The following is a 15,232-nucleotide window of genomic DNA, read 5'->3' on the forward strand; positions in this document are numbered from 1 at the left end:
TACAGTTGATCTTAGCCAAAATGTGTTAGCAATGAAAGTTTAAATCCGAGTTACAAAACGGATTTTGGAGGTGACGGTTTCTTTTAATGATTTGAAAGGAAAGAATGATTGGAGATAGGACAGTAGTTTACCATTACAGAAAGATCATAGATGGTATTTTTGATTGAAATGAGTGATGATAATGGTTTTGAAAAGCAAGATGACAGTACTTGAGTCGAGGAAACTATCTGTACTGATAGCTACTCTGAAGACCAAGAAGGGAAGTCTGGTTAGAGGTTTAGTGGGAATGAGGTAAGAAAACATGTAATCAAGCATTGTGGATGAGATGAAGTTGAAAGGAGCATTAGGGAAAATTGTGAGGGGGGTGGAATCTTAGGCAGATGGGGTTGATGACTACAATGAGGAACCAGAGCTGACCGAGAGTGCGGGTGGGCGGTGACAGATTGTATGTAGTGCAACTTGTGCATTTTGAGTGAATTACTACTGGCTTTCAGATGATTCTCTCAAAACAAATGCACTTCTAAATGATTGTATTGTAGATATAAGATATTTCTCATGTTAGTTACAACTTTGACTTCTCCTTCATTTGATTAAATTGTTAAAGTTTTTTTTGAAGCTATGAAATGGATGAGCATGTGCAAACTAATTCTTCCAGGAATAAGTAAATTGCTTTGATTTTGTGTTGTTAAATTTTGTATCCTTGGTCAAGTGTAGAATATTTGTTCTGTTTCATGTTATCATGATTTATTGAGCTTCAAGTTAATGAAGCTGTATTTTGATACCATGTAACTTCCACATGTTTTCAGCAATTTTATCAAGACTTGCTTTGGTTGTTTTACTTGAATATTGATATATTTCTAAAAGAAACCGAAATAAAAGACATTCAATCTCCAAGTGGTTACAATTTGTTTTCACAGATGGAGCGTTTTTTAAAATCAAAACATATCTCTTTCCATTGTAATGTTTTCATGGTGTTTTTTTTGATTAGCAACGCAGGCAAATAGTATAGAAAGGAGAAGTTTAACATGGTAAATTTTAAACTTTTACTACCTCTTGGTCATATTGGTCTAGTTGTCACATTTATTGAAGGAATTACTATTTTTCAGTTGTACGCATCTTTCATTCTGTCAAGTAAGGTACATTTTCAGTGGAGTTCCATTTATCTTCCTTGTGCCTACCTTCTACCTTTCTAACTAGATAACAATTGGCACAGGAGTTGGGCCAAATGGTTGCCTTCTGTACTACACCATTTTATAAAAGTACTGAGTATATTGTGTAATTTATTTTTGTAACACACAATTGGTATTTTGCCTGGGATAAGACAGCAAATGCTTGTAAGATGCAAATTACTTAGCTTTTTAAAAAAAATTATTTGTTTTGCAGGCCTCTCAAAGCATTGCACTGCTGCTAAACTCCTCTTCTCCACTTCAAAAACTGACAACTAATGAAAGTTGCCAAAGTCCCAGAGGAATATAGGCTGCTGTCCCCTTTTTGTTTTGAAGGAGAGCTGACTGGTGGGGATTTAACCCGAGGGACAAGGTTGAGAGCCCTTCATGGTAACTCCAACTGGTATGGGAATTGAACCTGCAATGTTGCCGTAGCTCTGAGATTACGAACCAACTATTCACCCAACTGAGCTAATGGGCCCCCTTTGACAACTAATACCAACTGCCAGAATTGTTAATCTCTCTACCTATATGCAGTAGCAATAATTTGCTTATCCCAAGTTACTTGTATGCACTTTTTTTGGTTGAAATTAGGAATAAATTTTCCCTTGAAACTACTTCACTGTTTCTCCTGATTGAATGAATATTTTGGATTGCTGTCTTGCATTTTCACAAAGAAAATAGCTGGAAAAATTATTGAAAGCCATCAGTTGTGAAATACTATCCCATTCAACACTAACAACAGAAGTGACTGAAGTGGGTGGACATGTGGAGTGGAAGCTTATATTTACAATAGAGCCTGCCTTAGTGAGAGGACGTCTTCAGGTGCTCCATGCCCAGCGATTTTATTATTAAAATATGTGTACCATTGTTTCTGTGCACTGAAAGATCCCATGGATAGCAATGTAGTGAACACCAAAATTGACATTATTCATTGCAAAATAATATTGGCTGGGCGACAGGGAGATTTCTTTATTTCTCTCGTCCACCTGAATAGACAGAAGAAAAATACACCATTTAATGCTATACTGAAGTGTAAACCTAGATTGGCTTAGTCACCTGCAAGAGGTTTAAGCTAAATTTTTCATTTGGAGATGTGTCGCCGTTGGTCCAAACTTGACAGTGTACCACCTTCAGGTTTTAGGACAGCTTTCAAAAACGTGGCAGCACAGATTTATGTACCATCTTTCTTTGAAAAATTGTAGTTGATAATGAATCTAGACAGTATAACAGATTTCACTATGCTTAGGAGATCATTTTAATTAAAACTTTGTATACATTTGCCATTTCTAACAACTGATAACTTAATTTGAGCGTCTGTTTCATAGTTGAAAGCATAACTTTTCAATTGAATCGCTCTAAAACCCACAATAAACAGTACTTGGAGATCTGTTTTGTGATTAATTTGCCACTTTATGTGCGTTCTGCATATTCATTAATATTGTCTTGTAATTTGTTACAGTCCTCAGTTTTGACTATCTCCGCCACTTCCAAAGATCTGGCATTCGAAAACTTAGCAACTGTTTTTGATTCCACGACTATACTGTGAACAGTTGTGGTTTCAGCACTCTCAGTAGTTGCCTGTTGCTGTTACCCTTCTTTCTTTCAGCCATCTAACCATCCACTCTGGTACTTGTTCTGTGACCCTGCTTGCTCTGGCTCTATTTGTTTAGTTTATTACATAATACCTTATTGAAGACCTTATGGAAATGCAAGCCATCTGTTCAGAGATTTATCCTCTTCAATTTGATTAGGTTATTTAATGATTTCCCCTCCTTTACTTTAAATGTGGCCATATCATTTCTAATCTTATTTTGCATATCCACCTCATCTGTTTACGATAAATACTGAAGAAAAGTAATTCAATATTTCTCCTATTTCATTATTACTTGTGTTTTTTTAAAATATCTGCCCATGCCTTTGCTCTGATGCCAATTTTCCATTTTTTTTATGATACGTTAAATATTTTGCTATTTTGGTTTACATTCCCTGATTTCTTAGTTTCCTATTACCAGTTTACTATTTCATTGTTCTTTGACTTTTCTGCTAACTTCATCTTTTCCCTTGCCATGTTCTCCCTGCTGACAGGATACTTGTTGGGTGGCTACTTCCTCACCCTGGATTTTTCCCTTCATAAAGGAATTCTGAGCACATTGTAGGAACTCTATTCCCTTATCTCCTTCACCTTCCCCTGGCCAGTTAATTTTGGAATAGTAATTTTTTTTAACTCAACTTTACATATTCCTTCCTTTGCTTCATTTTCATTAAGATGGTTGGTAGTATTTCATCTCTATTCGTAGATTCTATATCTGTCTCACTAATAGTGTAATTTTTTTTCTACAGCAAATAATTACACCATCTTTTCCCACCTCTTCTATAAGTTCCAAATAGTTTATACCCGTTCCCAGTTTTGATTTTTTTTATAGTCATGTCTCAGCAATCGCACTGATATTTTGTTCTTCGCAACCTATTACACCTCAAGTTCCCCTAATTGTGCATTGCTGACTAAACATTGAAAAAAATTTGTTCATACTGAAGATAAAAAGCCATACTAGCAATTGAAAAATAAGGTTTTACTTTTTTTATTTTAGGTTTCAACTGAGGACTGTTTGTTGTCAGACAATGATGTTTGATTATTTATGTCATTGGATCCTGGAAAACTTTGGCACAATTTTTTTGGTCTTAGAATGAATCAGTGTTATATCTTTGCATGCCTAAATGTTTTAAATTGATAAATTAGGGTGAAAATACATGAGACTGAAATACATGAATACTCTCAAACTGTTCTGTAGCATGATGATTCAATTATTATGTTTGTGTATATCCATTTACTCTCTCTGAAACTGTGCCTCTTGTTTTTGACAGCAGTCTGAATTGGTTAGCTGGCTTGGGAGGGAAAAAAATTCAAATTATTTAGTTTTCCGTTAATGGCATTCAGTAAGGGGTGTGTACTCCTGTTAGTCCTGATAATTACAGTTCAGAAAGGTACAGTTCACCCCATCAAGTCCAATGTGAGCACAGCAGTCCAAGTGGCCCCATTCTCCCACTCTATCACAGCTCTGCAAAGTTTATTTCCCTCAATTGGTGTCACTTCTCCATCCTCGTTCACAGTAAGTTCTGGATGACTAAACTGAACCGGTTATGGTCATTTATGCAACAAATGAAAAGTGATTATGAAATGACTTTGAATCTGTGCACGTTGAAGGGTCAGTGGTAAATTATTGCACTTGTCATTAAGGCCACAAGTTCAGCTGAGGGCATAGTGAGGTGGCTTGGGGAGGTGTAAAAGCATAACTTATGCACCTACTCCCATTGTATCTGAATGGAAATGACAAGAATTGTATTTGGAGATTTCTTTCTCTTTAATGCTCGCTTGACAAATTTTTAATCATGTTCTCACTTAAAGTACGTGGCAGAGTTGTGAAATAATGATCAGAAGATTGAGTTGAGCTTTTCACTCCAACTTGTTTCCCTTTTGTAGAAAGGAATTTGAGGCCAAATATAGCATCCCGCAATTACATGACTGAGATCAACTAACTTTTATGCTGAAATTTAGTTGGGGATCTTTTGGTTTTTCTAGTAAATGCTGTCTTTGAACCATATCATCAAGAGTTGAGTTTCTTTAATGTTTAGTGCTTTGCCCTTTTTATTTTAGAAAAGACAAGATTTTGAATAAAATTCATATTGTCTAAACACGAATATGGTACAGACAATTTGTGATTTAAAGCAACAAAACATTAGTATAATCGTCATTAATTATCATATCATAATTTCATGCTGATAATGCATGCTGCTGCAATTTAAAAAAAACCACATAGGCTGCCTGGAAAGCTGGAAATCATTGCATTTTTTTAAAGATTCAGGTAGAATTGAGACAATTCATTCAAAACTTGTTTTCGGTAAAGAGCTACAAGTTTTGGATGAAATTCTTCCTCCATTTAAATATTGAAGAGTAAATGCTCTTAATTTCCCTGGCTGTACCAATTCCATGAATACAAGTAGATCAGCTAGAGTTGTTGGTTTGTATTGGTCTTGTGCCATAAATATGTATATTCTTCATACTTGTATATGTACTTGATGAACAGGTAGAAATACAAATAGAAATGGTTATTTCCTTTTGTTTTTGCAGCATTGTCAAGTACTGCGTTTCCTGAAATTTCCCATTGAACTTGCACAGCCAAGCCAGGTAATGTTATTTCCGTCACTAGTAAAGTCATTTGTGTGCAGATTAAAACCGGATTTTGTTTTCAGCTGATCAGTAAATATGGCATTGTTTAAAAATGTCATGCCAGATTTTGCTGCATGTTGGTGAAGTTCAGCGTTTATCATGTTTACTTCTTTGAAATCTCTGCAGCTTGCACATGTTTAATTAAACATAGAAATTCAAGGTGTTGATTATTGTACACTTCCCTATGGGGTACATTTTTGGAGTCCCAGACTGCAATCCAGTAGAAATCACTGAACTGATGAGTTATTGCCCATTTATTATATTAATCCTACTGCAAAACCCCTTGGGAAAAGTCACACCTTCTTGAATGGAGTGTACCTAGGTTTTCAACGCCATGTTTATATGGTAATTACTGTTGGAAAAACTTGTCTAGCCCTGAAAGCTTTAATTTCTGGAATGTAAAATCTCTGCAGTATGATAGATTACACACATGTTCAAAATTCTTTTGTTTGATCCTGCATTTCAGTTTCTACCATAATCCAATGTCTATATCCCAAATACTTACTTTGTTCATGGTAAAATTTAATTAAAAAGGGTAAACAATGCATTTTACTTGCTTCCTTGTGAAAATATGCAAGTGTGATGAACTGTTTGCATAGCTTGATGACATCACAGTTGCTGGAAATCTGGACATCTTTTTGGCTTGATGGTAAATTTAAACTGAGATCAGGAAAGGGGAAACACACAGATTGTGTTAGTTTTTCTTTGAGTTGAAGAGTGAGTTCTGTTGCTTTGCTTCTAGCTGAAAAATCTGGTAAATAGTTTTAGACTTTTTTGATTACCATTTCTGTGATAACAGTATTTTCTGAAAACTTCACCCCTACAGACCTTTTTGATCAATACTTTTTTAGTGCTGTGTTTTTCTCCCTCTAAAGTAATTTTGTTTTATTTATCGCAATTGTGTACTGCAGCAGAGGTTGAAATAAGTAATACAAAAATCTTTGCTTGGGCAAAAGTACTGTCAAAATAATTTAAGTACTTGCCTTGTGAGAAATTGCATTTTACATGTTGTTTCTCAGTTGGCTCATCTAAATATTAAATATTTTTAAGGCAGAAGTAGATTGATTCTTGATGAGCAAGTGGGTGAGGTTATTGGGTGTAGGCAGGAATACGGCTTTGAGGCTTAAATTAGATCAGCCATGATTTTATTGAATGGTGATGCAGGCTTGGGCAGAATTGCCTATCCCTGTTCCTAATTTGTAAGTATGTTGAAAGTGGCTGTTCAGCCCATCTTACCTGTGTTGGAAAAGAGGAAAACTAAACTAGCCACTTACTTTAATCCCATTTTTCAAATTGGGATTAAAATGTCTTGCAGGTCGCATTGCTTCAGATACAAATCCATACTTTGTTAAAAGAATTGAGTATTTTGACCTCAACCACCAATTTAGGCACAGAATTCCAGATGGCCAACGCCCTAATGTCCCCTCTAATCTTTCTACCTATCACCTTAAATTTATGTCTGCTGGTAATTGACGTCTCAGATAGTGGAAACGTGTCTTTCCTGTCAAAACTCTCATTATTTTGTACTCCTCTTCTAAGTTTTAGACTTAGAAGAGATGACTAAGGGTCATCCCTTAGTTGCCTTTTCTAAGGAAAAGAAAACCCTAACCTATACAATTTCTCCTTTTATAGCTGCAATTTTGAAGCTCTGGCAACATTCTTGTAACTTTCTTCTGATCTCTCTCTAGTGCAATTATGTCCTTCCTGTAATGTCTAGACCAGAACTGTGCATAAATCCCCAGCTATGGCGTAATCAGTGTTTTTTGCAGTTCCATCATTACATCCCTGCTTTTGTACTCAATGCCTCATCCAATAAAGGAAAGCATATGCTTTCTTTACCACTTCGTCAACTGGTTCTGCTACCTTCCAGGACTTGTGGACATACACTTAAGGTTTCTAGTTTCCTCAACGCTCTTGATACCTTCCTATTGATTGAATATACCCTTGCTTTGTTTGTGCTCCTTGATGTACTACCCTACACTTTTCTGGATTGAATTCCATTTGCCACTTCTCTGCCCACTCCACCAACCCGTTGATGTAATTTTGGAGTCAACAGCTATTTGATTTGCTATCAAGTACACAGCCAATTTTTGTGTCATCTGCATATTCCCCAATTATGGCTCCAACATTTAAGTCTAAATCTTTAATATATGCAACAAATAGTGTGAGCCCCATGGAATATCATTGGAAACCATTTTCTGTTTACAAAGACATCAACCATCACCCTTGTTTTCAGAGCCAGTTTTGGATTCAACCTATTACCTTCCCCTGTGTTGTATGATATCGTTCTTGGCTGATCGATCAGCCAGTTGGGACTTTGTCAGATGGCTTGGGGAGATTTGTGTATACAGTATCCACTACACTAATCTCATCAATCCCCATTGTTACTTCCTCAAATTTGATTAGTTAGCATGATGTGATCTTTCCCAATAAAACAATGCTGATTATCCCTGCTCAATCCATGCCTTTCTAAGTGACAGTTTATCCTATCTCTCAGAATTTTTTCCAATAATTTGCTAGCCTATCCCTTGCCCTTATGAGGCAGTTCAATTTTACATACTGAGTGCAATTCTTACTGTGCTGCCTAGCCTTCCCACAGTTTAGTTGTATTCTACTGAAAACTATGCTTCGTACTTTTTAAAAAATAGTTCAAATTGTGGTTAATGTGCTTGGAAACATCAATCCAAGATCTGAAGAAAGCTACTGTGGTTTATTTATCTGTCAAACCATAAGGGAACATTTCGAACCACTGGTGAAGGTTAGGTGGGGGGAGAAGTAGTCTGGCTCGAGTGGGAAGTAGGGAAATGGGTGAAAATTTGCATGTGGAAGAATATAGTCTGGGGGAAAATAGTCAACTTTTATTGAGTCTCTGGATTTCTTCCCTCCATGCTCCACTTTCAAAATCATGTGCTTAAGTTTTCTATTTTGTAGTTTTCATTTGATGCTAGTCATCATAATTGGGCGCCCCTATATTTAAAGGTTTAAAGTATGAGATGTTGCAGGTTGTTTTCTACTTAATGGGTTGCTCAAACTAATGTTCTCAGACATAATCCTATTTGTTATAAATGAAACAATTTCTGATCAAAAGATTTCTCTCTAAATGGAAATAAATAGGGCCTATGATAGGTATAGAAAAATTGATAGACCCACCACATCCACTCCCTCTACCACTGACATTCCGAAGCAACAGTGTGTACTATCTACAAGATGAACTGCAGAAATTCACCAAAGACCCTTCCAAACCCACAAACACTTATATAGAAGGGTAAGAGCAACAGGTAAATGGGAACAGCACCACCTGCAAGTTCTCCTCCAAGCCCCTCAGCACCCTGATTGGAAATATATTGCCATTCCTTTGCAGCTGCTGGGTCAAAATCCTGAAATCCTTCCCCAACGGTTTTGTGGGTCAACCCGCAGCATTTCAAGAAGGCTGTTCACCACCACGTCTGGTACTTTCTGAGAGTAGATGTTATGACCTGACATTGTCAGGAACAAAACTGGTTGGCAGGTCAGATGACAGGAGCTCTTTCATTTTAAGTTTGGAGCTGCAGTTTGGTTGTTTAAAAGGGACAGCAAGCTGAAAATACGTTTTTCTCTCTGTTGTATTTGGAAATTCTGCTGGTGAACTGAAAACATGGTCTTGCATTCCTGGAGTAGAAAATCTGCTGTTGGTGGCTTGATCAGAGTCTACCCAGTGCTCTGGGAAGCTGTTTTGACTTCAAACTGTTCTGGGTATGTCAAGAGAACTATTAGATCTTACAAGACTGAGTTTTCAATTCTCCAACCATAGGACCAATTCCAGTATCACATGAGTATTAGACTTTGTTGTGTTGAACTTGTTTAAGGGGTTTTGTCTGGTTTTGGTTTGATTGGAACATCGTAGGTATATTTGTTAAGGGTTACATGTTGTCATCGTTGTTTTGTTCTTTGTTTGTAATTGATAAAAGTTCTTGCTAATTTTCTTTCCATACATGTTAACTATATTAATTAAATTTTGTTTGATAAAAGCTCCGTAGTGGGTCATTGAATCATACCTGAAGTGAAATGTATCATGCTTATCCTAGCTAAATTCAGAATGCAAAAGGTATGATCCAGGTGGGCTTCATAACAACTCTGGAGTTTCTGACCTGAACCATAACTGTACAGACTCATTTTTGGATGTGAACAGATGATTTAATATTGCAGGCACTGGAAGAAGCCCCCCGTCGACTAAAGAACATTGTGGATTTCAGTAAACACGTGATGAAGCTTTTATTGGGTGATAACTTTGTACAACCTGGGGTAAGGAAAACTTCAATTTGTTAATATGATTGCTAGCTTTCCAGGAAGTTGCACTTCGGAATAGTCCTACTCTTCTGAATCAACACTGAATCATATATGCTATAATGTAACCAATGGTAACATTGGAATCTGTAATGTAGCCAATGATGGTATGCAGTGAGGATCCGCTGACCGGATATAAATAGAAAGCTGATGGGTCCCAGGGTGTGACCTAAATGTTGGTGTATTGAAGTTTCTTTATTAAACCTTTTTTCATTGATTTACTTTGCAAAGTTAGTACTTTTATTTGCAACTATATACTCTTTGGTTATATCAGCAGAGCATGCTATTGAGCTTCCCATTAACAATGGGATACATGCAAGTATAGTGTTGCATAGACTTCACACACCAGCATGGGAATGAAGAGGAATAAGCCTGCCTCCCAAACCAAAAGTCTGTAGAGGAATAGTCCTGTCCACTTTGCAATATACATGTGATACTTGTACTGTATTCATGTTAAGAAACTTAACTGTTTTCATTTGAGCTGCCATCAGAAGCTTCTGAAGATCAGATGGCAGGACAAAATACCAGTAAGTGGCTCACCTTGGCTAGCATACCAAGTATCTGTACCATCTTGGAACAGTTACACAGCTATGTTGGGCTGGCCATGTAGCCAGAAGCCTAATACTGACTTTTTAAAAATATGAAGGTTATGTTTATAAGATTATGTTTTGGGATTGTCTGTTTACTTTAGGATAAAATGGAGGAATGAAGGGGGTCATGTGACTTGTTCTGAGCTCTGCTCGGTGGCAAGCTTACGTGGCTTGGTGGTTGAAGGAGAGCTTCCCCAAGTTAGTTAATGTGGTGCAAAATGTTCACATTTGTAGACAATGGCAAGGGCATCTATGATAATTGTAGGTAAATTGTTAGTCTCCAAGTGTCAGGAACGTCAGGTTTTAATAAACAGTTATAAATAATTGCTCATGAGTACAGAACTTGTGTTACTGAAAAATGAGACATGCTCGACAGAAACAATACCAAATTTCAAAGGCAACGTCAACCTGTAAAGAGGATGCTAATTCGTTAGAGGTGTTGCCATGGAAAAGGCACTAGGAAATTGTTGTCCCTATGGTTTTGTTTAGTTGAAAAAGGCACAATATCTGGACATATTTTTCCTATTTTTAGATTATATGTAGCTTGTAGCAAGTGTGTAACCCAATGGCAATGCCAGAGTTGATTTGCCTTTTTTGACTTTAAACGAAAGTTGGAGGATAACTATTTCCTGTTACATTCGGCATGGTAATGTCCAGACCAATCAGAATTCACTTGCCGACCAATCCACACTTTTTTTTCATGTACTGGAAAATGTTGTTTCCTTTGAAATTTGGTATTCTTGATAATCCTTGATTAATGCAAAAAACTGTCCAGTTAAATCCAAGCTAGAGTAGAGTTGGAGATCAAAACAATCAGTGTTTCTACCTGAATACAAGGCATATCATTCATGTTGGCATGGGCATGGAATTTAGGACGGAAAGGTCTATTGAAATCTATGGGGATATCAGGTGGCAGGTTTCTAAAGATTTTCAGAACCTCGTTGGTCAATCTGCAAAAATCAAAGAAAGAGGCAGACCGTCTTTTTTTTGTTCACCACACAGATTGTGGGCGGGAGCTCATGCTCCTTATTAAGGACCCCACACACTTCAGACATGCTATCTTCCATCTTTTTCTGTCAGGAAGAAGGTACAAAAGCCTGAAGTCACATACCAACTGACTCAAGAGCAGCTTCTCCCCTGCTGCCATCAGACTTATGAATGGCCCTACCTTATTTTAAGCTGATCTTTCTCTATACCATAGCTATGACTGCAACACTACATTCTGCACTCTCTTTTCCTTTATGTGTGGTATTCTTTGTCCATACAGCATGCAGGAAACAATCCTTTTCACTGTATACTAATACATGTGACAATAAATCAAATGCTCAGATTAAAGAGACCAAGTTTGTGAGGATTTAAATGAAGTTAGAAGATTCTCTTAGTTCAGAACAGGGCTGTGAAAATCATTTCGGCAATTAATGTTATCTGATAGGAAAAGAAAGTGATCTATCAAAAGCTAGGAATAAATTTGGGCTGATTTCTAGAAAATGAAATGCCCACTTAAGGGACAGAGTGAAGTATAACATTGGAGGGGGATGATCAGCCATTTTAATGGGGGAAACTTTTCTGTTGTTTATAGTATACGTTGTCTACTGAAATATTTTTTGTCAATGTTGCTTTAAATTTATGGTGAAAGTCTACACTTGAAATCATGTGTGTGCATTCCTGTTAGTTGCCAAAAATTCAAATATCTCTGTAAAAGTTATTGGTCTCTGTAGCGATTGTAACAGTTCAATGCATGGCTGAGTTTGGGGTGTGCTCTCCTGACAGTCAAAGAAAGCATTTCCAGGGACACTTTGAAGGCTTCACTTAGGAGCTGTGATAAAGACTTGAGTCCTGGGAAAGGCTTGCCCAGTATTCCTGCAACTGCACTTTTTTTTGATGTGTTTATTGAAAATTTTCTTATTTTACATAACAAACACAGATACAGATTCACACAGTGCTCGCATGTAAATTCTAACACGACTGGCACAGGGCTCCTCATGGCTGGGGACAAGTCCCTGGAACCCCCGGCACCCACCTCACCCAAGTCCTGTCCAACTGTACCGGTAATGACACTAATTGAGAACCAACTGAGTGCCCAAACAGCAGAGCTACAAACTAGCGAGCAGCGAAAAGAAAGAGAGACAGCGAAGGAGAGATGAAAAAAAGTGAGGGGGAAAAGAGAGAAGTTCTCGTGTTGGTCCCCACACCTTGGCAGGGTGGGCAGGTGTACTCAGGTAAAAGGCCACAGCGTGCCCACCAATCAGGGGAGAGAGGGTTCTGTGGGAGCTCCCGTTGTCCTGGGCCATCGGGTATCTACTCATCCAGCTTCAACTGTAGCGTCTCAGCATACGCTATAAATGGTTGCTAAATCTTATAGAACCTAGCAGTAACCCCATGTAGCGTGCACCTCGTCTCCTCCAGCTTAATGGTACCTACCATCTCCTTCATCCACTGTGAATGCACCAGATTGCCACCTAACCAGGATTAGTCGAGTTGCCAGGAGGGTAATGAAAGCTACAAAATCCGCTTGGAATTTCGGCGGCGGCGGATTTAAAGGCATGACCTCAAATGGAGCAGCCTGGGGGGGATGCACTTATGTCCTGATTTAGCGTTGCCACAATCGCCTCAAATATCAATGTCCAGTAGTTATACAGCAATGGCCAAGCCCAGAACATATGTATGTAAACATAAGAACATAAGAAATAGGAGCAGGAGTAGGCCATCTAGCCATTTGAGCCTGCCCCGCCATTCAATAAGATCATGGCTGATCTGTCGTGGCTCAGTTCCACATTCCCGCCCTCTCCCCATAACCCTTAATCCCCTCTCTTATCAAAAACCCATCAACCCACGTCTTAAAAATATTTAGCGAGGCAGCCTCAACAGGCAGAGAATTCCAGAGATTCACCACCCTTTGAGTGAAGAAGTTCCTCCTCAACTCTGTTCTAAACCTTTATCTTGAGGCTGTGCCCCCTAGTCCTACTGTCCTTTCTGAGCGGGAAGAGTCTCTCCACCTCTATCCTATCCATCCCATTCATCATCTTATATGTCTCAATGAGATCTCCCCTCATTCTTCTAAACTCTTAACGAGTACAGGCCTAGTTTATTCAGCCTCTCCTCATAGCTCAACCCCCTCAACTCCGGCATCAGCCTAGTAAACCTCCTCTGCACTCCCTCCAAGGCCAAAATATCCTTGCGTAAGTACGGCGCCCAAAACTGCACACAGTACTCCAGCTGCGGCCTCACCAATGCCCTATACAGCCGCAGCAAGACCTCCCTACTTTTATATTCAATCCCCCTCGCTATGAAGGCCAGCATCCCATTCGCCTTCCTGACCACCTGCTGCGCCTGCAGGCTGGGTTTTTGCGACTCATGCACAAGGACCCCGAGGTCCCTCTGCACCGTTGCCTGCTGCAGTTTTTCGCCACGTAAGTAATAGTCCTTCCTACCATTCTTCCTACCAAAGTGGACCACCTCGCACTTGCCAACATTAAATTCCATTTGCCAGTTCCTAGCCCATTCCCCCAGCCTATCTAGATCCTTCTGCAGACTCTCCACGCAATTTGCCGTTCCACCAATCTTGGTGTCAACAGCAAATTTCGACACCATACACTCGGTTCCCTCCTCCAGATCATCTATATAAATGGTAAATAGCTGAGGCCCCAGCACCGACCCCTGGGGCACTCCACTAGTCACCAACCGCCAATCCGAATAGCACCCATTAACCCCCACTCTCTGCCTCCTGTTTGGCAACCAATCCTCTATCCATGCTAACACCCTACCCCCAACTCCATGCCCCCTTACCTTCTGCAATAACCTCTTGTGAGGTACCTTGTCAAACACCTTAGGCAGTGGGAGCTTGTTGGCACTGATCACAAAAGTGGGCTTGTGCCTGGGTATATTATAGAGGTCTAACCCTAGTTAGATATGTTCTGTGAAGGTGTTTACATTGTGTCTCATCCATCTTGGCACATATTGAGGAGGAGTGTACTTGATGCAGTACCATGTCCCAATGCTCCTCCAAGAACTCCTCCCCCAGATCTTGTTGCCATAAAGATTTAGCTATTGATAGAGAGTTTCGTTGGGACAGAATTTGAGAATAAGGAACAGAAATGATAGCACGCATGGTAATAGAAGGCACTAAGATGATGTCAATGGTGGCACGAGGTGGGAGCATTGGAAATTGGGGGTTGGTCCTACGCACAAATGTCGAATTTATAAAAATCTGAAACAGTGCATTGCAGGTAAAGCAAGCTTATCCACCACCTGTTAGAATGACGCAAACACGCCGTCCACATACAAGTCCTGGAATGTTCTGATCCCACGCTTGACCCATATGGAATCACCATCCAAAACAGACGGAAGAACAAAATGATTAGCCAATACTGGGGAGGCCAGTGACCAGGCCTGAAATCCAAAGTGCGTCTAAATTGCATCCAAATTCTAAGAGTTGACTTGACAAATGCACTCCTAGTATACTGGGAGTAGGGAATATTTATTGGGGAACATATCAGGGCAGCTAGGAAAGACGGAACACAGGAGAGGATTCTAACTACAGCCAACAAAGAACCTCCTGTTGCTTATCTCTCTGCACGTGACACACTACTGTTCACACATTGGCTGCCCAATATTAAACAAAACTTGGGCAATACCATACCCCCTCTGTTTCGGGCTTTGCAAGACTGTCCTCCACATTCTTGGGATTTTCCTATTCCAGACAAAGCTTGAAATGAGCCGATCAAGTCTGTGAGAAAAGGATTTGGGGATGAACACAGGGATGCACTGAAAGAGATATAAAAACTTGGGTAGTATGTTCATTTTCACTGCATTGATATGGCCCGCTAGCAATAATGGGAGGATGGACCAATGTTTGAGGTCCTGTCCTGTCTGCCCCATGAGTGGAGCAAAGTTAGCTCCAAAGAGCCCACTAAATTTACTAGTCA

General features: G+C 39.1%; 1 protein-coding gene across 1 annotated transcript in view; it reads left to right on the forward strand.

The window, feature by feature from the left end:
* The window catches only part of ippk (inositol 1,3,4,5,6-pentakisphosphate 2-kinase), a 97,502-nt gene that overhangs the window by 24,494 nt on the left and 57,776 nt on the right, over window positions 1-15,232 (forward strand). Inside the window, exons 2-3 of the mRNA XM_080181787.1 lie at window positions 5,296-5,352; window positions 9,580-9,675. Coding sequence (XP_080037913.1) covers window positions 5,296-5,352; window positions 9,580-9,675 — 153 coding nt within the window. The remainder of the gene's footprint in view (window positions 1-5,295; window positions 5,353-9,579; window positions 9,676-15,232) is intronic.

The sequence above is a fragment of the Carcharhinus amblyrhynchos genome, chromosome 3 (genome assembly GCF_965287045.1).
Source record: "Carcharhinus amblyrhynchos chromosome 3, sCarAmb.v2.hapA, whole genome shotgun sequence".
Classification (NCBI taxonomy): domain Eukaryota; kingdom Metazoa; phylum Chordata; class Chondrichthyes; order Carcharhiniformes; family Carcharhinidae; genus Carcharhinus; species Carcharhinus amblyrhynchos.